The 18,859-nt window shown below is 53.0% G+C and overlaps 8 protein-coding genes across 8 annotated transcripts; 5 read left to right on the forward strand and 3 right to left on the reverse strand.

The window, feature by feature from the left end:
* Positions 1–19: 19 nt before the first annotated feature.
* BO97DRAFT_475086 (guanine nucleotide exchange factor MON1) lies at positions 20–2,654 on the forward strand. Its single transcript, XM_025700380.1, has 5 exons — positions 20–837; positions 894–1,753; positions 1,819–2,000; positions 2,064–2,298; positions 2,366–2,654. Exons 1-5 carry the CDS (start codon positions 240–242, stop codon positions 2,372–2,374), a joined length of 1,884 nt encoding a protein of 627 aa, XP_025555405.1. The 5' UTR covers positions 20–239; the 3' UTR covers positions 2,375–2,654.
* A 144-nt stretch (positions 2,655–2,798) lies between these two features.
* BO97DRAFT_440058 (proline iminopeptidase) lies at positions 2,799–4,808 on the reverse strand. The gene is made up of 9 exons (XM_025698040.1): positions 4,663–4,808; positions 4,352–4,596; positions 4,051–4,295; positions 3,895–3,980; positions 3,679–3,843; positions 3,602–3,622; positions 3,407–3,545; positions 3,244–3,340; positions 2,799–3,186 (listed from the first exon to the last, which is right to left on the reverse strand). The coding sequence occupies exons 1-9, from the start codon at positions 4,703–4,705 to the stop codon at positions 2,875–2,877; spliced, it is 1,353 nt and encodes a 450-aa protein (XP_025555406.1). The 5' UTR covers positions 4,706–4,808; the 3' UTR covers positions 2,799–2,874.
* Positions 4,809–4,947: 139 nt separating this feature from the next.
* On the forward strand, positions 4,948–6,798 carry BO97DRAFT_402703 (pyridoxal phosphate-dependent decarboxylase family protein). Its single transcript, XM_025694571.1, has one exon. The coding sequence runs from the start codon at positions 5,236–5,238 to the stop codon at positions 6,751–6,753; it is 1,518 nt and encodes a 505-aa protein (XP_025555407.1). The 5' UTR covers positions 4,948–5,235; the 3' UTR covers positions 6,754–6,798.
* Positions 6,799–7,750: 952 nt separating this feature from the next.
* On the forward strand, positions 7,751–9,463 carry BO97DRAFT_420564 (uncharacterized protein; the record flags this gene model as incomplete). Its single annotated transcript, XM_025696666.1, has 2 exons — positions 7,751–8,374; positions 8,723–9,463. 2 exons carry the CDS (start codon positions 7,751–7,753, stop codon positions 9,461–9,463), a joined length of 1,365 nt encoding a protein of 454 aa, XP_025555408.1.
* Positions 9,464–9,676: 213 nt separating this feature from the next.
* BO97DRAFT_402704 (uncharacterized protein) lies at positions 9,677–10,706 on the forward strand. The gene has a single exon (XM_025694572.1). It carries the CDS (start codon positions 10,000–10,002, stop codon positions 10,591–10,593), a length of 594 nt encoding a protein of 197 aa, XP_025555409.1. The 5' UTR covers positions 9,677–9,999; the 3' UTR covers positions 10,594–10,706.
* BO97DRAFT_402705 (translation termination factor GTPase eRF3) lies at positions 10,667–14,039 on the reverse strand. Its single transcript, XM_025694573.1, has 12 exons — positions 12,913–14,039; positions 12,769–12,777; positions 12,623–12,712; positions 12,249–12,466; positions 12,135–12,187; positions 12,021–12,073; positions 11,841–11,970; positions 11,677–11,790; positions 11,380–11,621; positions 11,266–11,322; positions 11,107–11,211; positions 10,667–11,050 (listed from the first exon to the last, which is right to left on the reverse strand). Exons 1-12 carry the CDS (start codon positions 13,927–13,929, stop codon positions 10,985–10,987), a joined length of 2,154 nt encoding a protein of 717 aa, XP_025555410.1. The 5' UTR covers positions 13,930–14,039; the 3' UTR covers positions 10,667–10,984.
* Positions 14,040–14,202: 163 nt separating this feature from the next.
* On the forward strand, positions 14,203–16,852 carry BO97DRAFT_129119 (RanGTP-binding protein). The gene is made up of 6 exons (XM_025690033.1): positions 14,203–14,441; positions 14,503–14,534; positions 14,591–14,648; positions 14,717–14,785; positions 14,847–14,881; positions 14,938–16,852. Exons 1-6 carry the CDS (start codon positions 14,421–14,423, stop codon positions 16,772–16,774), a joined length of 2,052 nt encoding a protein of 683 aa, XP_025555411.1. The 5' UTR covers positions 14,203–14,420; the 3' UTR covers positions 16,775–16,852.
* Positions 16,853–16,966: 114 nt separating this feature from the next.
* On the reverse strand, positions 16,967–18,816 carry BO97DRAFT_360965 (BSD domain-containing protein). The gene is made up of 2 exons (XM_025692385.1): positions 17,807–18,816; positions 16,967–17,688 (listed from the first exon to the last, which is right to left on the reverse strand). Exons 1-2 carry the CDS (start codon positions 18,789–18,791, stop codon positions 17,354–17,356), a joined length of 1,320 nt encoding a protein of 439 aa, XP_025555412.1. The 5' UTR covers positions 18,792–18,816; the 3' UTR covers positions 16,967–17,353.
* Positions 18,817–18,859: the final 43 nt, after the last annotated feature.

The raw sequence follows: 18,859 nt of genomic DNA on the forward strand, positions 1-18,859 counted from the left end.
CAAGGCACGTTCGTCACTACCTGCGATTTATTCCCACCGGCCGGCCTCGTCATCCAAGTTGGGGACTGCTGCCACTACCACAATGTGCAATCTTACTCTTAGCGCATGTGTAGTGAACCAACTCAGCATAGCGACATAACAGATTATTCTTCTACGTTGGACATACACGTTTCCCATCCCAGTGCACGGACGCACATCCCCAAGTCCACGCAGCCTTCGATGCGCCGGAGCTGACCAGCATGGATTCGACGGCCAACGGTCCAGCGCAGAACGCAACCGATGCTGGAACTGACACCTCCGAGAGTTTGCCGCCGTCGTTGCCTCGACAGCCCAACAGTTGCTCAGATCGCGAATCCGATCCAACACCGGAAGAGCGACCCCCGCCCCTACCCCCGCGCCCCAATACATTGCGCCTCCTGGATGAAGGAGGTGCCTCGCTACGCACTGCTCGTCCTGGCGCACCCACAACCCTTCAGTCCAGGGCCACAACAGCCGTCTCCTTGACGGATATTGGCTGTCACGATGCCGGAAAAGAAAATCACGTTGTGCGCGAAGCCTCCGAGACGCTGAGGGCCAAGGCAAGTCTTAACCACTTGACTAGCTCGAGGGGGAGTGAGACTGGGGACACTGCAAGTATCAGGAGCTCGGTACCTCAAGGAGACCTCGGTGATGTCGAGAATGTCTTTGGTGATTTTGTCGCAACGGATACTGGCCCCATTCGCAAGCATAGCACGGGGCTTCTACAGTTTCCCGAGTTCCGAGCTGACGACGTGGAGGATGACTTCGCAAGCGAGTTTGAGCCCGTAGGGGATGTGGACGAGGAGGGAGAGCACGAAGGTGTGTTATCCGTTTCTATACGGCGTTTATGGGGCAGTGCTGATGATCTTTTCCAGAACAAGTCCTTGAGCGATGGAAAGCGAAACGAAAACACTACCTTATTCTTTCGGCTGCTGGCAAGCCGATATGGACGCGACATGGGGACGGGGGCCTAATATCCACGTATATCGGTGTTATCCAGACGATCATCTCATTCTATGAAGGTTCCAAGGACCCTCTAAGGAGCTTTTCCGCGGGAGATACCAAATTCGTGATCGTCACGAAGGGCCCACTGTATCTTGTAGCAATCAGTCGACTGCTGGAGAGTGACACGCAGCTCAAACTCCAGTTGGAAGCCTTGTACATGCAAATTCTGTCTACACTCACCCTGCCATCTTTGACTCATCTTTTCTCTGTCCGTCCTTCGACCGATCTAAAGCGACCGCTCCAAGGATCAGAGACTCTTCTGTCCACCTTAGCCGACAGCTTTACCAAAGGATCGCCATCCACCCTACTCTCAGCTCTGGAGTGCTTGAAAATCCGCAAGTCTCACCGTCAAGCCATCAACAACACTCTTCTGAAAACAAAAGTCAGCAGCCTGCTCTACGGCTTGGTGGTTGCGGGCGGTCGACTTGTCAATGTTGTCCGACCCAAAAAGCATTCCCTGCACCCCGGGGACCTGCAACTGCTGTTCAACATGATCTTCGAGGCTGAGGCTGTCAAGGCCGGTGGCGGTGAAAGCTGGATTCCCGTCTGTCTTCCCGGCTTCAACAGCAGCGGATATCTGTACATGTATGTCAGCTTTCTTGACCTCCGAGGTGAGGGCAACACAGCCGACGACACGACCACCAAGGAAGAATCGGTCGCCATCGTCTTGATCAGTGCCAACAAGGAAAGTTTCTTCGAGCTGCAAGACATGCGCAACGCGTTCGTCGAGGTATTTAAATACAATGCACCCTTCCACAGATTTTACATCACTAACCCAAAGACCTTACCCCACAGCAAATGGAGAAAAACGGCAGCATTAAGATCATCAAAGAAGCAGTGGACAGAGGCCGTCCCAACACGACGGACATTGTCCCGGGGACCGTCCTGCATCACTTCCTGTACAAGTCGCGGGCAAACGTCCAGTTCACAATGTCATCCTACAACCATGAATTCTCCACCATATCGCGACGTCGAAGGTAGGGAACTTGGTTCACATCAAATCGGGGCAAGAAAGAGCATTAACCCGGAAAAATTCGCAGATTGATGTCAACCTACAACAACCTCCACGCCAGTATCCATGCCAAACACACCCACGTAAAAGTTCACCACTGCGTATCTCAGTCATCCAGCTCTTTCGCCTGGGTGACCCCGATGTTCGAGCTCTATTGCGTGGCGGGCGCGAATGCAAACCGCAATGCTCTGGCTCAGAGCGCGAGCAAGATCATCGAGTGGGTGCGGCAAGAGGAAGAACGACTCTTCATCATTGGCGGTGCAGTATGTTTTCTCTCAACTGTGCCCAATGAATTGGACTGATTCCATCCGCTAACTCGATCTTGTTCAGGTTTTCTGAACGACTTATTCACCATCAACTGCTGCAGTGTCTGAGTACACCCACTCTATTGGGAATCATCTTCCCAGGTGTGAAAATGTTGAGTGGGTTTTTCCTGAATGATCTTCTACACATTCACACCATCTAGTCTTCGCCTGTTGTGCTTGAGTCGACAGTGCGGGGAAGTTTGTCTGGGGCACCAATCTCAGTTAGAACCATCCATTTCGTGGAGGACGGACGGTCTCTCTTTCTATACTTTTCCCCATTCGACGGTAGTCACCATGAAGGCATCTTACACAACCTACTTCGAGGTCAGAGGCGGAACACATCATAGAGTACGAGCAATACCCTCTCGCATATAGACCATGTATACGAAATCTACTATGACAAAGAATATGAAAGCCACCAGAAAGTTACTTCAGAACCATCTCTCAATTCACGAATACGCCTGCTATCGTGGAGGAGAGCCCAGCAATAGAGCCCTAGATAACTATAATCCACTAGCCTTTCTCCAACCCAGCCTAGTCAATGGTATCCTCCCGCATAGCAAACAGCTGCTGGAACACCTCATCCGACTTCGCGCGGATCGCATTGTGGTACATGGTATTCGTGATGAACTGCTTGATGCCCTTGATCTTGGCGGCCGTGTTCTGCGCGTGGTCGAAGTGCACGTACATGTCATCGAGGTACGTAGCCGCGTAGACGGGGACCTCGTTCCGCGCCAGCTGGGCTTCGTCGTAGAGCTGCGGCCAGTCGTTGGTCGACGCGAGGATGTCGGCTGCCTCTTTGATCTGTTTGAGCTCCGTGTACGAGTCGAACATGTCCTTGTAGACCTGTTTCCACCGGGTTTAGTTGGTAGGTCCTTTGACTGATAAGGTTTGAGTGCTTACCATTTCGCCGGTGAAGAGGATCTCGGGCAGAGTCGTGTCGATGTGGAAGTTTGTGTTGGAAGCACGGTATCTGTCTGCGGACCAGTTGGATGCTTGTCTACAATGAAGTGAGGGTGCGTTAGTCAATGGGCCGGGATTCAGGCGTTGTTGAAGCCGTTCTCACCCCTGGCAGTAGATAGCCTCGTGGAGAATGGCATAGATGACGTTGTTGTCCATGCCGCCGTGACTGTCGATCGAGGTCAGGGTCGGGTGGGTGAGGAAGCCGAGCACGTCCAGGTCGCTCCAGGCGCGCAGTACAAGATCTATCTTGTTGTTAGTTTGAGGCGTTGCTGGTTGAGGTGGGGAGTGGCTTCTCTACCGTGTATGCTGTCAAGACCACCTGCGAATCAAGCTGTTAGAATAGAGATGGTAGTGGTTGATCTGGGTGTGTCTTACCGTGCATTCCGAAGGCAATACCCAATTGCTGGAAACGTTCGGGGCTGAGCTTGCCGGAAGGCAGCGCAACCTCGTTGTCTTTCAGATACTGAACGATTTGCTTGACCCGGTCGACATCTTCGGGGAACTTGGCATAGTACGCCTTGTTTCTCTCAAGGACCTTTTCTTCTTGGGGTTAGCGGTTTTCTGGTCATTCTGAGGGAGGGATTCGTGTACCGTATGTGCGTGCATAGACAGGGTCCGGGTCGCTGACGAGAGGAGGCAGTCCACCGCAGATGAAAGCCTCAGACAGACCTTCCGGACTTTGACGCACGGCATATCGTTAGCATGTATCCATGCTGTTCGGGCTACCGCCCAGGGCTTTTAACTTACAACATGGAAAGGTAGGATGTAATGCAGAAGCCTCCGAAGCTCTGGCCAATGACACTCCACTTGCGCTTGTCTTCGGGAAAGTCTGTCGTGAGACAGCGACGGACGGCCTCACAGTCACGGACGATGTTGTCGGCACGGAAGTGCTTCAGGTATTCCGCCTGCTTGACTGCATTGCCCTGTCGTGCAAGTGTGCTCGCCGTGATGGTCGAGCTGAGGCCAGTTCCACGCTGGTCCAGAAACAGAACCTATGTGCATGATTAGCATGCATGTTTCAGGGATAAGTGTACAAAAGAATGAGTACTTGGTAGCCCTTATCAAGAACGGTACTTATCCAGCCGATTTCCTGGGGCGGACGACATCCGAACCCCGGGCCACCCTGCAAGTAGACCAACCATGGGAGCTGCTTGTCGTCATTGTTGCCGGTATTAGGCTCGACAGGGGTAACTAGACGCCGAACGCTCCGAGCAAAAAGTCTCAAAGTACCCTCATTAGGCTTGGTGTAATTGAGAGGAACGTCAAAGAACAGCTCGGCCACGCGTAGCCTCCCTGAAGAAGCAGTAGCCCCCACTTGTCAGCACTCCTTTGGTGGAGATATACAAGGGAAACACGCACCTGGGACGTTGTGGAACTTCCGATCAATCAGCTTAGCCGCCATCGATCTTGACTTGCTGAGTATACCTTGAATCCACAAGGGGTGATAGTTCAATATCACGCAAAACGTGGTATAAGTAGAGGGGGCAGAGAGTCTGGCGGTGGTTTAGTGAGCCGGTATCAGGAATACGATGGATGGAGTGCGGGTGCGGTATCAACCGACGGCGCTAAGCTTCACACTTCTCTCTTCTATCTCTCCCTCTTCTCTCCACCATCCGATCTCCATTTTCGCCCCAGTTGAATGAATGACGATTCTTGTACTTACTTTCTGGCAAGAGCACTGAAGCGTGAATGTCAATGCTTTAACATTAATTGAGTCAATTGTTCTCTAAATAGCGAAATTACTCGGAGCTCACTCAAAGCCCGGTTGTCTCAACATAGCAAGTATAGCCGAGTCTCCAAATCCCGCTTTAGTGTCGAGGATATATATCCGCTACGATCGTTAATCAACTCTGCATCATACAATCACTACATCTTGACGAGCTGCGAGCATTACAAACCAGACTTCCGCACTACCCAATTGATTCATTAGCCATGGATCTTGAAGATGTTCAGAGAACTGCGCAAGAGCAGGGCCGTCTACAGCAAGACTTGTGGAAGATGACTCAAACGTGGGAGCCTGGCGTCCTCCCTAATGCTGCTGCTCTTGCCCGGGCCAGGGAGTCCCTTCCGAAGACTCTCAGCGACGAGGGAATGGGATTCGACCAGACCACTCAACATGTTCTGGACGAATTAGTCCCTGCCTTCAACCGGAGCAGCATAAGCCCCAATTACTACGGCTTCGTCACTGGCGGCATCACTCCTGCCGCGCTTTTCGCAGACAACATTGTCTCCGCCTATGACCAAAACGTACAAGTCCACATTACGGAGCACTCAATTGCAACAGATGTTGAATATTCCGCCTTGGGTCTGCTGGCCGATCTTCTCCGGTTGGATAGACGCCTTTGGCACAATGGGACGTTCACCACCGGAGCCACAGCAAGCAATGTCCAGGGGCTGGCGTGCGGAAGAGAATACGTCCTACGGACCGCCGCTGAGAAGAAGGGTGTTTCCATCAAGAGCGTTGGGGAGTCTGGCTTGTTCGAGGTCATGCAAGCGGCAGGTCTCTCAGGGATCCAGGTTCTCTCGACGTTACCTCATTCCTCGGTGGGAAAGGCTGCTGGCATCCTCGGGATCGGACGTACGAACGTCAAGAATACCTGCCGAAATGATGACCCCCTTCGGTTTGACCTAGAGAAACTTGAGACGGAGTTGGCCTCCAACAAAGCTAGCATCGTCGCTGTATCCTGCGGGGAAGTCAACACCGGTCATTTTGCCACATCCAGCTTGGATGAGATGAGGAAGCTTCGCGTGCTCTGCGACAAATACGGCGCCTGGCTTCATGTTGATGGCGCCTTCGGCATCTTCGGTCGTATCCTTGAGCCAACGGCTGAATTCGCGTCTATCACTCGAGGCTGCGAAGGCATGGAGTTGGCAGACTCAATTGCATGTGACGCGCACAAGCTGCTCAACGTGCCGTATGACTGTGGATTTGTCCTTTGCCGTCACCCCGAGGAGGCCATGAATGTGTTCCAGAATGCAAATGCAGCGTATCTGACCAGTGGCCAGAATGGGGAAACTTCGATACCATCCCCGTTGAACAACGGAATGGAGAACTCGAGACGTTTCAGGGCATTGCCAGTCTACGCCTCGCTTGTGGCGTATGGGAGAAACGGATTCAGGGACATGCTCCAGAAGCAGATCCGTCTTGCCAGGATGATTGCCGGTTGGCTATATGATCATCCAGCGTACAACATCCTGCCAGCAGCTGGCAGTAAGGATGCGCTACTGGACCAAACGTACATAGTCGTGCTTTTCAGTGCAAAGGATGACACTCTGAACCAGAGTCTAGCAAAGAGAATCAACGACACTTTGAAGATGTTTGTCTCGGGCACCTCATGGGATGGGAGACCAGCTTGCAGAATTGCTATCTCGAATTGGCGGGCGGAGGAAGAGCGGGACTTTGCGCTGGTGACGGATGTACTTCAGAGCGTGGCTGATGGGAGCACCTAGGAATACTCTCTTAGTGGTCGGCACTGTCTACTGGGAATCATACACTGTTATAATAAGAATTCTTTGTCATTCTATTTCATGTGCGCGTTGATCAATGAGCGCATCTCCCGTTTCTCCTCGTGTCTATACTGAAACCATTTCCATGATAATGATAGCTGAATACCGTCTCTATTCGATAATGATATGCTCAAACGAATAGCTGGTTGATATAAATCACTACGAATATGTTATTAGAACAACCCATGTTCGGAATTTTCTGACAAGGCTGCCTGAAAAAATCAACAAGGCCGAATGAATGATCCTCCTTTTTCGGATCTCTATCTTCCTTCCTACTTCTTCTTCTGGGATCATGCGCTTATTAGTCAATAGAGTCCTATCGCATATCCATCCCATGCAATGTATCCCAAATTATCGCTGTAAAGGAACTGGTGATCTACACTACGCGTATAACTACAGTTGCCGTCGAGCTGCGAAGAACTCTACAACGAAGCCACTCAGAAGTGATGTACAGGCAAGCGTAGGCGAAAATAGAGGTATGGAGCTAATCTCCATCTTTCTACTCAACATCTCGGAGGAAGACCTGAGCGCTTGAGTAGCTTCCTTGAAATCTGGCACAAAAAATGTTGGTTATAAGAAAGCTATCACGATGGCTTCAGCTAGTTTCTTTGTATGCAATGTTTAAGATCAGGTGCAGAAGATCACTACCGGTGCTACGCACAAACAAAATGAATATAATACAGGTGTTTTTCACTACTCTTTCCATGTTAGATGTGGATTGGGTTAGTGACGGGGAAGCATATTTTGCTTGAAAATGGTTAAATATAATTACCCTGCTGATCTTCCTGTAGAAACTCTTCTTTTAGACAAGAACAAACATGGACAAGGTAACGAAACCTTTCGAAAACAATCTTGTCCTTGCTTTGCTGAGCTATGTGGCGGTCGAAAACGGCATGCCGTACGGATTTCTGGTCAAATTGCCCGCTGACAAGAACGAGTTATGCCAAAGAGGAAGAGCATTGAACCAGAGGGTTCATCACATTTTCAAAAATGCCCTGTTCGGACGTCAAAGCCTACAGAAGCCCAGATCACTGAGCTAAGGAGTAACTTTGAGGTAACGTCAGTGAATCGAAGACGCCGTGCTCGGTGCTTCCATTGCGGTGTCAGTAACATACCTGCTAAATGGAACCGACTGCTGGGGCATATTCCCAGTTGTCCAGACTTATGGGGCAAGTACAGCAAACCGGCCTCGGGAGTTACAGACGAGGAGTGGTCCATCGTGTGTCAGCTGAAGGAGATCCTGCCAGTTTGGATGCCATTCTGGGCAGAGATTTACCTGCATTATGATACCACGAAGGAATATGAGGGCGGCCTCATCCTCCGCATATGCCATCATTGTGGCCAGGAGGTGAAGCACAGCTTTCTGCTCCACCTGATCGTCTGCCCTGGGCCGGGACTCGACGATACTTGGTTCAAATTGGGCAAGTTTACCTGTGCTGACTGCAACGAAGAGGTTTGGAACTCTAATCTACAAGTGCACCAGCACCAATGCCGCAAGCTTCGGATACGCTGCGGTCGCTGTGGGGCTAAGATCCCTCGAGACATGACCCAGGAGCATCTTAAGGTGTGTACCAGAGCCGTGAAATGCCCCCGTTGCGATGCAAGAATGAGGCGCGAAGAGCTGCGAGAACACATTTCAAGCTGCTGTTCGATCAATTGCCCATATTGCAAGAGAAGCTTTGCCTCATTCTCGGGTTGGAGAAACCATCAGGCAGCCTGTGCGTCACTTAAATGCTCCATATGCAGGAGACACTTTATTTCTCTCTTGGAGAGGGATGAGCACCTATGCTCCGGGCCAACAACAGCCGGCAATCGCAGACATCTGCCACGGTCACCCAGTGGCGGCAACTTCAATTGGCGAAGCGCGAGAGTCCATTTCAAGCGAAGCCCTGAGATTGATCGCGTGATGAAGTTGTGGTCGAGCAAGCCGAAGAACGTCGGCGTCCTAGACGTCGAGTATTCCCCGCTGTTGCTGCCACGGTTTGGGCACCTGGGCGTATTTGAGCTCGCTCTGGCTAATGCTGATGAGGATTGGATCATCCCCTGTACCAAAATTGATCACGGGATGTCCGTCCGCAAGCTTGCAGACCACATTCTTTCTCTCGCCGTTGATATACGAAGCGAAGCCTATTATATGGCTTTAAGCATGCTGAAAACTCACTATGGTGAGGGAGATTGGTCTGAGCGGACCTCAGGCCATACATGGGCTGAGATCGCACAAATGCTTGAGTGTTATACCGAGAAGCATGGCAGGCTTGGGAAACTGTTGGACTGGAGTTCGACGAACAAGGACTACCTTTGCCTGAAATATGGTTTAGAGTCCGTGGGCCGGGCAGACTTACTCCCACCTGAGCCTGATCGTTCTGAGTGTCCCTTGTCGTGGTGGTCAAGTGTGAGAAGGTCCCTCAAGCTTGATGCTAACAGTGCGTCTCTGAGGTTGGGAAAACTGTTTCGAAGATTATACCCTGAAGATGTCATGCTCGCTAGCGACTGGCACAATGCCGGCAGCGATGTGAGCATGACTCTTCGAATCATCAGATTCTTCTTTGATCAAATTCAAGGAAGGATAGAAAGAGGCACCCTGCACGAGTACTGGCCTGGCAATGAAGTCCATGGGGACCTTGGTGAGGAGTCCGGTTGGTATACTGATTGAGAATCAGATTTAGAGGGATAAGTACGTTGCTAAGGAAGAAACGACCAGTATCTGTAGCCTGGGGAAAGGACTAGGGCTGTTCCTGTGCAGTACATACTTCAAACTGGAACATCGGAAGCGGTGCCCTTGCAGCAAAGTCACCTGACCCGCTTATCTATCTAATCAGCCACCCGATAACTAGCATCAGTATCGAAAAAAATTCAGTAGCTATCCAGACACAAGAGAAGCGCCAGCGCTCATCCTTTTGGTTCTCATATTTACTCTATCTATTTTTCTTCACGTAATAGCATCACAATACACAACCTTCGATTTTCAGAAAAACTTCACTTCCCGCCCAATTCTCCAACACGGTACTCAAATCCCCCGAGACCCAGCCCCGCCATCCGCCGCAAAGGCCCGCATCGCAAACAACAACCACACTCAACTCAACAACTCAATCCTAACCTCCAACCCTCTCGCTCACGCAACAAATTCTCTATCACACTCCTCCTCCCCCTAATCGCATCGATACCAAAAAAAAAAACCTCTCCATCAAAATGACGACCCCCACCGACCCCACACCGAGCACGACCGCTCCGAACGGAACCAACTACCTGGACCTAGGCATCACACTCGCGCTGAACGACTGGCCAGCGCTGACACTGGCAGTGCAATCGAACTGGGGCGGGCCGACGTCAGCAGACAAGCGCGACTGGCTGTGCGGGGCGATCTCGGAGATGCTGGCGGAGCGGCCGGAGACGGACGCGTACGACCTAGAGGATGTGCTGGTGCAGGTGATGACGGACGAGTTCGACGTGGACGTGGACGACGAGAGCGCGGCGACAGTCGCGGACCAGATCATGGAGATGAAGGGGCAGACGGAGCGCGGCGAGTACGGGCCCATCCAGGCGCTGTGGGAGGCGTATCAGCGGAAGGGCGGGGCCCAGCAGGCTGTGGCCGGCATTCAGCGGGGTGTGGCGGAGGGGGATAGTGATGATGACGAGGAGGATGATGACGATGAAGATGGTATGGATGTCGATATGGATGATGCTGCCGTCCCGGCGTTGGTGCATGCCGCACCGAGGGAGAAGCCGGAGCCTGAAGTGGATGAGGATGGGTTTACGACGGTCGTGTCTAAGAAGCGTCGGTGATTTGAGCCCTTCAAGGTTATGATTCTCTGTTTCTTCTTCTTCTTCTTCTATGAGCTGTATGTATTCCGATTCCCCTTGATATAGATAGATAAATACACTGCCATGGTTACTTCACAAGACCCTTTTAGTCTGATGTATGTATTGCGATACTGGGTCGCGGGCAATTCTTGTAGTCGCTTTTATATCGAGCAGGCAGCAAATAATGAAATAGGGATCACGAAAAGGAAAAATAACATTCATCATCATCAGCCAACGTTATAGATTTGTCGTTGTCGAGCCAGTTCCCACCCATGCCACCCGATATTCTAACCAACCCGATGGATCATCGCTGTTGGCCGCGGAAAAATAGATTGGGAGATAGGAAATGCCAAAAGACCATGTGTTCGCGCATTTACTCGGCAACAACCTCGTCATTCTCGATGAGCTTGGTGATCATACCAATAGCAATGGTTTGTCCCTGGGCGAATACATTAGCGTGTTTACCATGCCAGTATGCTTAAAAGAGCTGCTCACCTGATCACGCAAAGTGAATCTACCCATCTGCTCGGAGTACGAGAAGGGCTCAACACAAACTTGACCGGCAGTGCTGGTGACTTCGATCCGTGCAATAACGGTCATCTTTGAAACAATTAGTAAAAGTAACCAAGAGTGTTATCAAACTTGAAAACTTACTCCCTTGTTGGCGAAAGGAGGGGGGCGCTTCGATCTGCGGCCGGTACCAGGCTCAAGCTACATCAAAAGTTAACAAGCCGCGCGGTGCGGTGTGCGTATCCAATCCAAACTTACCTTGTGCAAAAGCGCAGCAACAGTAACTTCCTCCACAGCCGAGTGCACGTGCATAACACAGTTGAAACCGGCAGAGAGGATGCTCTTCATTTCCAGGATCTTAATCTTGGCTTCGAAGGCAGAGACACAGTGAACCAGACGTCTAGGGGAGCATAGAACGAAGCCAGGAAGAAGATCCTCTTCTTCGACACCCCGAAGGCGCATTCTTACTTGGTCACCGCAGCTTCCAGTCGCAATTTCGTCTTCCGAGAGTTAGCCTTGTGGCCAGCCGTATATTTTTAGGAGCTATGGTATTACCTTCGGTTTCTCCGTACAAAGCGGCAACCTCAACCTTGGTCTTGCTTGGCATAACAATGAGGTTTTGCTGCTTCTTAACGATTCCGCTATCGATCTTGCCTTCAACCATAGTTCCTAGTGTGTGTTAGCGCAGTTGCTGTTGGAATGCCTAGTGGTTCTCTCACCCATATCGCGGTACTTCGCGCTGAGAGCCATCATGAAAGGTGCGTTCAGCTTTCTAGGGGGCAGTTCCATCTTGCTGAGGTATTCCAGCAACGATGGTCCATCGTACCAAGGGCACACTTCTTTCGGCACCTACGGAGAGTTAGCATGTTAATTCTTTGATATAGATGACTTGTACTCACCCGATCCTTAAGGTTAACCAATGTCTGCGCGCTGATCGGCATGAATGTCAAGTCTGGATTTGAATGTTAAAATTAGTGCAACATATCTTGCTAGCGGGAAATCATGTTCTATACCTTCACTCTTATATCCCAATCCCATAAGGTATTTGCCAACCTTGACAGTACATCTGTTATTAATTAGCACGAAATCATGACGAGAATGGCAGGATACTTAGGAGGGTAACGCACTCCTTGAACCGAGCTTGGCTCCACTCGACGGTAGGGTCATCCATCTTGTTGACGGCAATGACTAGCTTTCTAACTCCGGTGTTTCTCGCAAGCAGAGCGTGCTCTCTCGTTTGACCACCCTTCTCGAAACCCGTCTCATACTCACCCTTACGTGCAGAGATAACCAAGCAACCCACGTCGGCTTGGGTGGCTCCGCCAATCATGTGGTGCACATAGGCCTATCATTCAATTAGCTTCATTGGGATTGATGATTTGTGCAACCGGAGTTTTGGAGAAATTGGAGTAATAGGAGGAAATGAAGACAAAGAGAGACAGGAGACTTTGGAACATTTCGGGGGCCTCTGGATAGGGAATATGATGGCCAAATAACATACCTTGTGACCAGGGGCGTCCAGGATGGAGAAATGTCTCTCAACACCATCCTCGCGGTTGAGTTGGAAATGAGCACGACCGACTTCCACAGTCTATGTTTCATTATTAGCCACTATTGAGTTCAGTCCGAAAGCGTAGTGATACATACCTTGCCCTCTGTATAGAAAGGTAGGCGGTTAGTCTGGAGACGGATTATCTAATAATTCAACTGGCGGGGAGTAACAGGGTGGGGATCATACTCTGCTTTTGTTAGCCAATCCGTTGACGTAGGCGGGCAAAAGACAAAACTTACAGCGCGCTCCTCAGGGTTGAGATCCAAGGCCCAGGAAAGGTACCAAGTCTCACGACCGGCTTCCTTGGCATCTCTCTTGTACTTCTCCAAAGTACGCTCATCAACCATGCCAGTGGATACCAGAATCGCACCACCAAGCGTGGATTTACCCGCATCAACGTGTCCGATGAACACAACGTTGACATGCTCCTTCTTCTCAAGCTCGCCGTAAAGTTCGTTCAAGGTGGCCTCGTCGACATCGGCCTTTTGCTCCTGGGCGACGACATCGGCGGCGCGGGCAGCCTTAGCAATCTCGGCGCGGGTCGGGCTGGCCCTTCCCGGGCTTGAGCGGCCGGAGGCGGGCGCAGGGGAAGACTTGCCGCTAGCAGCAGCCTTGGCCTCCGCTTTCTTTTCCGTCTTATCAATGGCCTTGGAAGCCGTCACCTTAGCGGCAGCGTCGGCGGCAGCAGTGCCCTTGGTATCGCCGGGGGTGGTCGTACCCGAAGTCGCGGAAGATGTAGGGGTACCGATGCTCAGAACCTTGGTCTTGGGAGCGTTAGGGGAGTCACTGGCGCCGCCAATCGAAAGGACCTTAGCTTTCGGAGCAGCATCGCCGCCGATGCTCAGGACCTTGGGGGCAGCGGGCTTGGACTCGGCAGCGGGCCTGGGCTGTTGCTGGGTCTGCTGGGGCTGCTGCTGCTGCTGCTGCTGCTGCTGCTGTTGATAGCCACCGTACTGCTGCTGGTTGTAGTATTGGTTGTGACCGGGCTGCTGAGCATAGGCTCCGTATTGAGCGCCGTACTGGCCGTAGGGCTGCTGCTGGGGGTATCCGTACTGTTGCTGGTTGTACTGAGGATATCCGTACGACTGCTGACCGGGCACAAAAGCTGCAGCGCCGGGCGTGAAAGAAGCCGCGCCAGGGGTGAAGCTCGAGCCCTGATAGCTGAATTGTTGAGGGCGACGGTTGTTGTTCAAGTTCACGTTTTCCGTCTGCTGAGAGAGCTCATCTTCCCAGGAATCGGGAGCCTGGTTGGCCATGATGTAGGAACGCTGGAGAAACTGCAGCAAAGTAGAGCAAACAACTCACAGGACGTCCCAGGAAGTCAGGTGAAAGGTCTGGAAGACGGGAATGAGGGGTGCGAGACAAGATGAAAGGCCGAATGAGGGGCGTTTTTTCTCCAGAGCCCGATTGATTTTGCGCGGGCTGACTCAGCTACGCCTTTCTTCTTCTCTTCCCCGCCTTCCCGCGTGTGTTGCGTTTGCCGCGTCAAAGTGGGATGTTTTGCATTGTTTGTTGCGTTTTATGACTGACACTGAATGATGGATGCTGAAAGCGGACTGCGAGCTCGTAGCTGGTGACCAAGAAGAAGAAAAGAATAAGTCCATATTCCACATATGGTGTCCTGGTCGCCAAACCAAAACAAATACTCTACCGCAGAACAACACAGGGCCGCCGCCAACGGGCCAGTTGCATACAGCAGCTATCGCCGATCTACACCACTCTGCAGCTGCCATACATCTAAGGCAAAATGGACGCTTTCTTGACAAGAGTGAGCTCATATGGCAGATCATCTTCCTGGCGCACTGTCTAGAAACTGACTTCCCTCATAGCTCACCCAGCAGGCAATGAATTATGCCATTCGGTATGAATCGATTCTTCGCCTGGTCTTGTTTGGCAGCTCACTGAGTGAACGTATAGCTCGGGAATCGCCATAACAGCCAAATACGCCATCCGTCAATCATCGCGGCTGCTCAAAGTCTGTTACCTTCTGTTAATCTGTTCGCTAGATACTCCAGACAGGTTTCGTGACTGACGTAGTCTTAGAATGTCGATAACTGCGAGGAGAAAGACGAGCTGCTCACGCTGCAGCACCGCTTAGAAAGCAAGATCCAGGTATATTCCACTCGCTCCAAGACCCTCACGCGGGAAACATGATGCTGAAGACAGATCCCAGGTCATCTCTCCTGCCATCGACATGATCGAGCTTATGTGAGTTTCTACATAGCCAAGAGCAATATGAAGAAAGCTCTAACTTCCCACACCAGCGCTGCAAGAGGAAACACGTCGCTAGAGTCAGCAGTCTTCCTCACCAAGTCTCTACGATGGGACATACAAGCTCTAGGGCAACGACTAGCAAAAGCTGCGACCTCGGAAGAGCTGTACGCGAGAGGAGCCAACCCGAATCGCGATCGCTCGAAGCAGCAGAGAGAAATCCAACATATCATCCGGGACATCAAGAAGTTACTTGTCCGGATCGAAGATGCGGTACCACTGATGAATCTAGCCATCACGACGTCGGGCGCCAAGCTGTCGACCAACCTACCATCGACCGTATCTCCCTCGCGTCTGCTGCAAGCGAGCACGTTCCTGACAGCTGGCGACACCCAGTATTCCATGTCACCGTCGCACGCGGTGCAGATCGGGCCTACGTTCACGCTATCAATGTACATGCTCTTTGCAAGCCACCTACGGCCGCATGACGAGGACGGCGTACGCGAGGCGACTTGGAAAGAGGTCATGCACAAGGCTCGACTGAAAGTGCGCCGCGTACCCATGGACCTGGCGACGAACCCACAACACCAACACATGCGAAACATACGCCTCCCCGGGGACGCGCGAGTAGACGAATTCGCTTACCAGGTGCTCATAGTCGAGGACCTAGACGACGGACGAGTGCACACCTTCGACGAAGACGAAGCGCAGCCCGAGAACTTCGAAGGAGTCAGCACGGCAGGGCTGCGCGAGATCCTCCCCATCCACCAAATCTCCAAGATCTTCTACGCGGACACCGGCAAGATCCTGAACATCAGCACGGATGGAGAAACGAACAACCCAGTCCTCCTGCTCAAACGGGACATCAACGCCATCCCGCCGCGCCGCATGCTGGAGCGCGACGAGTCGGAGCTGGGCAACGTGTCCTTCGCATACGACAGCCAGGACGACGACGAGCCCGACGAGCCCGACGAACTGCAAGCGCAACTCGACGCGCAACTCAACCATTCACGCAGTGGTGACGGCGACGGCAACGACGACCCCAAGCCCAGCTTCCACGAAGACTCGATCGCGCCGCAATGGCGACTACCCAAGGACCTAGACCCAGAATGGATCGCATTCGAAGTGTACAACGAAGAAGAGTCGTCCGACTCTGAAACCTCCGACGCCGAAGCAGAAGACGCAAGCACGTCCGAAGCAATGGGCAAACTGTCCCTCAACCCTACGCACAATTCTCCGATCCCGACCTCCCCATCCCCATCCATCAGACGATCCAGACGCTCGCCGCGCGCAACCGCAACCGCAACCGCAACCGTCTCCAACCCGCACTTCAACAACATCCGCACCTCGCTCTCCCTGCTGGAGACGCTCCTCCGGCTGACCTCGCTCCAGCAATTCCAACAGCAATCGCACCTCTCCATCAGCGACGAGCTGCTCAACTTCTTCCTGGAGGAGTCCTCGACGACCGGCGCCGGCGGCGACGAGCAGCACCGCCAGCGGCTGCGCGCCGACGCCCGCCGCCGCGTCGGCTGGGACCCCTACGACGAGAGCCCCGTCAAGCGCCGCGGCGAGGACTACCAGTACGCCTGGGCTGGTCCCGACGACTTCGCCCGCGGCACCACCCCGCTGCGCTACGGCCGCGGCGACGAGTCCGAGTACCCTTTCTCCCCCAGCGACCGCGTCCGCGGCTACCATCTTCGCTCCCGCGAGGCCACGCCCGAGACGCCCCTGTCGGCTGCTAGCGGGGGGATGCGGCGGCATGGTGGGCTGCGCGGTGGTGCCTCGTCGCTGAATGTCGAGGAGAGATCGTCCCGCAGAGGGTCGCCGCTGTCGAGACGGTCCACTCCCGTGCCCAGTGTCGAGGAGCCCGAGGGTCGTTCGCCCGTCTGATTGATGAATTGGCGAAGACTTTCGGATATGTTTATTGTTGTCGAACCGTATGTACATGATAGCATAATCTAGATGATCTAAAGTAATGATCTACGAAGCTTTGAACAAGATAGAAAGAACGACTGTCCTGCCTCTACGGCCGGTTACCTATCCGTGATGTATACAAGGATGAAGTTCGTAGATAGATAGACTGTCTGGTACCTATCAAGGAGCAGAGCCAAGATCCCTATTGGTGTATTACTCTTAACAACAGGCAGATCAAGGCATGAGAAAACGAGCTCAGACGCATGTCACCAAGACAGGGGCGGTAAGCACGTGATTAAAATTGGAAGGAAGATTTGATATCAACGGAATTCTAACGCCGTAAAGAAGCTGGAATTGAAGGGACAACCGTGACTCCTTGCAAAAAGACTAGTAAGTGTGGAAGGGATTTCGAATCCTTCAGACCAGCCAGCGGTCGGGTGTGATCGGTTTGAGATGGGGGAGGTACTTGAGAAGCGCTTCATTCCTGGGGATGCAAGTCCACAGGAACGAGCGGGGGAAGGCCAAGACCATTGATATTACGTGGGAAAAAGACATTTACTCCCAGTCGTCATCACTGTCGTCGTCTTTGGGCTTCTCCTTGGGGCTTGCGGGGGTGCGGCTGGTGGCTCCGCTGACGAGGTCGTAGCTGGATTCGCTGTCGGGCTGGGATTGTTGGTCGTTGGAGCGGCGGGGTTCGGTTGGGTTGGCGGGCTTTGCGGTAGCAGCAACGGTCGTAACAGTTGTAGCAACGGGGGCGACAGGAGTGGCGGTCTGAGTGGTAGTGGTTGGGGCGGCCGCGGCGTTTGACTTGACTTGAGGTGTGGATGGGGAGTCAGTTTCCTCGTCGGAGTCATCGTCCCACTTCACTTCCTCGTCATCGACGGTTGCACCTATAGTCGAGCATTAGTAAGAGTGGTTCTATGAAAAGAAGCCGACCACAAGTCCAAGAATGTCGGAGCCAGCGAGGTTTTAGCCCAAGGCACAGAAAGTATGAACAAAATGACGTACCCTGCAAAAGTTCCTTGCGCTTCTGCTCCTCAGTCTCAATAACCAGACGAAGGAAGTAGTATCTGCACCAGAAGGTAGCGTAGTCCACCTGCTCCGGGACAAGCTTCTCCATCGCCGAGCGCAGCTCAGGGTACTTCTCGAGATCGGCGGCGATCGCATCGGTCTTCTCAGCGATCTTGAACTCCTGCTTGAACGCAGGCCAGAGCTCGCTAACCGGATCATTGGTGAAGCTATCCAGGGTAGAATGGATAACGTGTAGCTGGGCCTCGAAGCGCGTGGCGTGAATGACCCGCTTCCCCTCCGCATCCTTGCTCTCAAACAGAAGCTTATCGCCAGACGACTCGCTGCTGGGAGGCACAATGCTGACCGCATCGCGCAGCTTCTGGCCGATGTTCATGCCAAAGCGTAAGATCGCCTCGTCGGCAGCCTCCTCCGCCTTCTCGATCTCTTTCAGCCGGCGAGCCGCCTCGGCCTTGAAGCGGGAAAGGAACCCCTCCCCGGGGTTGGAAGCCGACGCAGCAGCCCCGGGGTCAAGGCCCTTCTCGCCCTGTGCTGGTGGTGTCGCATCCACCTCTACCTTGGAGGTAGTACCGGTCGGCGTGGGGGCCTCGTCCTTGCTGGTGCTGGCGTCGGTGCCGGTGGCCCCTGAGCTGAACGCCGTGCTCAGGGAGAGACCCCGCGTGCGCCCGACGATGCTGCTCCTCAGGTCGGAAAAGCCCTTGGCGGCCTCTTCGCTCGCGGCAGCATATTCCTGACGGGCCCCTTCGTAGTAGCTCTCGCCCTGCTTGCGGACGTTATCCCATAGTCCACCTAAGCGTGCACCCCAGGGGCTGGCGGAAAAGGCGCGGAATGTTTCTTGGAGCTCGGCGTTGAGGTCGACGTTCGAGTGCTCCGTCTTAGTGGGTTCGTTCTGGTCGGCTTCTTTCTTCGAGGAGTCGTTGGAGGAGTAGATCTCCTCCTGAATATGATCGTACGCTACATCCATCTCTGTCAGTTGGAGATAATGAGCGGGTTGGAGTTGGGAGATCAAATGACGGAGCGGAGCTGCGGTGG

This window comes from Aspergillus homomorphus (assembly GCF_003184865.1).
Source record: "Aspergillus homomorphus CBS 101889 unplaced genomic scaffold BO97scaffold_3, whole genome shotgun sequence".
Lineage (NCBI taxonomy): Eukaryota > Fungi > Ascomycota > Eurotiomycetes > Eurotiales > Aspergillaceae > Aspergillus > Aspergillus homomorphus.

Bases quoted from the DNA above. Each gene is read 5' to 3' on its own strand.
- BO97DRAFT_402705 (XM_025694573.1), bottom strand. From the start codon at position 13,929: ATGGCCAACCAGGCTCCCGATTCCTGGGAAGATGAGCTCTCTCAGCAG. The intron at 11,791-11,840 runs GTGAGAGAACCA...AACACACACTAG, and splicing joins CGCGAAGTACCGCGATATGG to GAACTATGGTTGAAGGCAAG. The intron at 11,051-11,106 runs GTGAGCAGCTCT...GTATTCGCCCAG, and splicing joins GATTCACTTTGCGTGATCAG to GGACAAACCATTGCTATTGG.
- BO97DRAFT_360965 (XM_025692385.1), bottom strand. From the start codon at position 18,791: ATGGATGTAGCGTACGATCATATTCAGGAGGAGATCTACTCCTCCAAC. The intron at 17,689-17,806 runs GTACGTCATTTT...GCTCGACTATAG, and splicing joins GCGCAAGGAACTTTTGCAGG to GTGCAACCGTCGATGACGAG.
- BO97DRAFT_440058 (XM_025698040.1), bottom strand. From the start codon at position 4,705: ATGGCGGCTAAGCTGATTGATCGGAAGTTCCACAACGTCCCAG. The intron at 3,981-4,050 runs GTAAGTTAAAAG...CGTGCGTCAAAG, and splicing joins ACATCCTACCTTTCCATGTT to TCCGGAAGGTCTGTCTGAGG. The intron at 3,844-3,894 runs GTACACGAATCC...AACCCCAAGAAG, and splicing joins TGTCTATGCACGCACATACG to AAAAGGTCCTTGAGAGAAAC.
- BO97DRAFT_402703 (XM_025694571.1), top strand. From the start codon at position 5,236: ATGGATCTTGAAGATGTTCAGAGAACTGCGCAAGAGCAGGGCCGTCTA.
- BO97DRAFT_129119 (XM_025690033.1), top strand. From the start codon at position 14,421: ATGGACGCTTTCTTGACAAGA. The intron at 14,649-14,716 runs GTCTGTTACCTT...ACGTAGTCTTAG, and splicing joins AATCATCGCGGCTGCTCAAA to AATGTCGATAACTGCGAGGA. The intron at 14,882-14,937 runs GTGAGTTTCTAC...TTCCCACACCAG, and splicing joins ATCGACATGATCGAGCTTAT to CGCTGCAAGAGGAAACACGT.
- BO97DRAFT_402704 (XM_025694572.1), top strand. From the start codon at position 10,000: ATGACGACCCCCACCGACCCCACACCGAGCACGACCGCTCCGAACGGA.
- BO97DRAFT_475086 (XM_025700380.1), top strand. From the start codon at position 240: ATGGATTCGACGGCCAACGGTCCAGCGCAGAACGCAACCGATGCTGGA. The intron at 838-893 runs GTGTGTTATCCG...GATCTTTTCCAG, and splicing joins CGAGGAGGGAGAGCACGAAG to AACAAGTCCTTGAGCGATGG. The intron at 1,754-1,818 runs GTATTTAAATAC...CTTACCCCACAG, and splicing joins TGCGCAACGCGTTCGTCGAG to CAAATGGAGAAAAACGGCAG.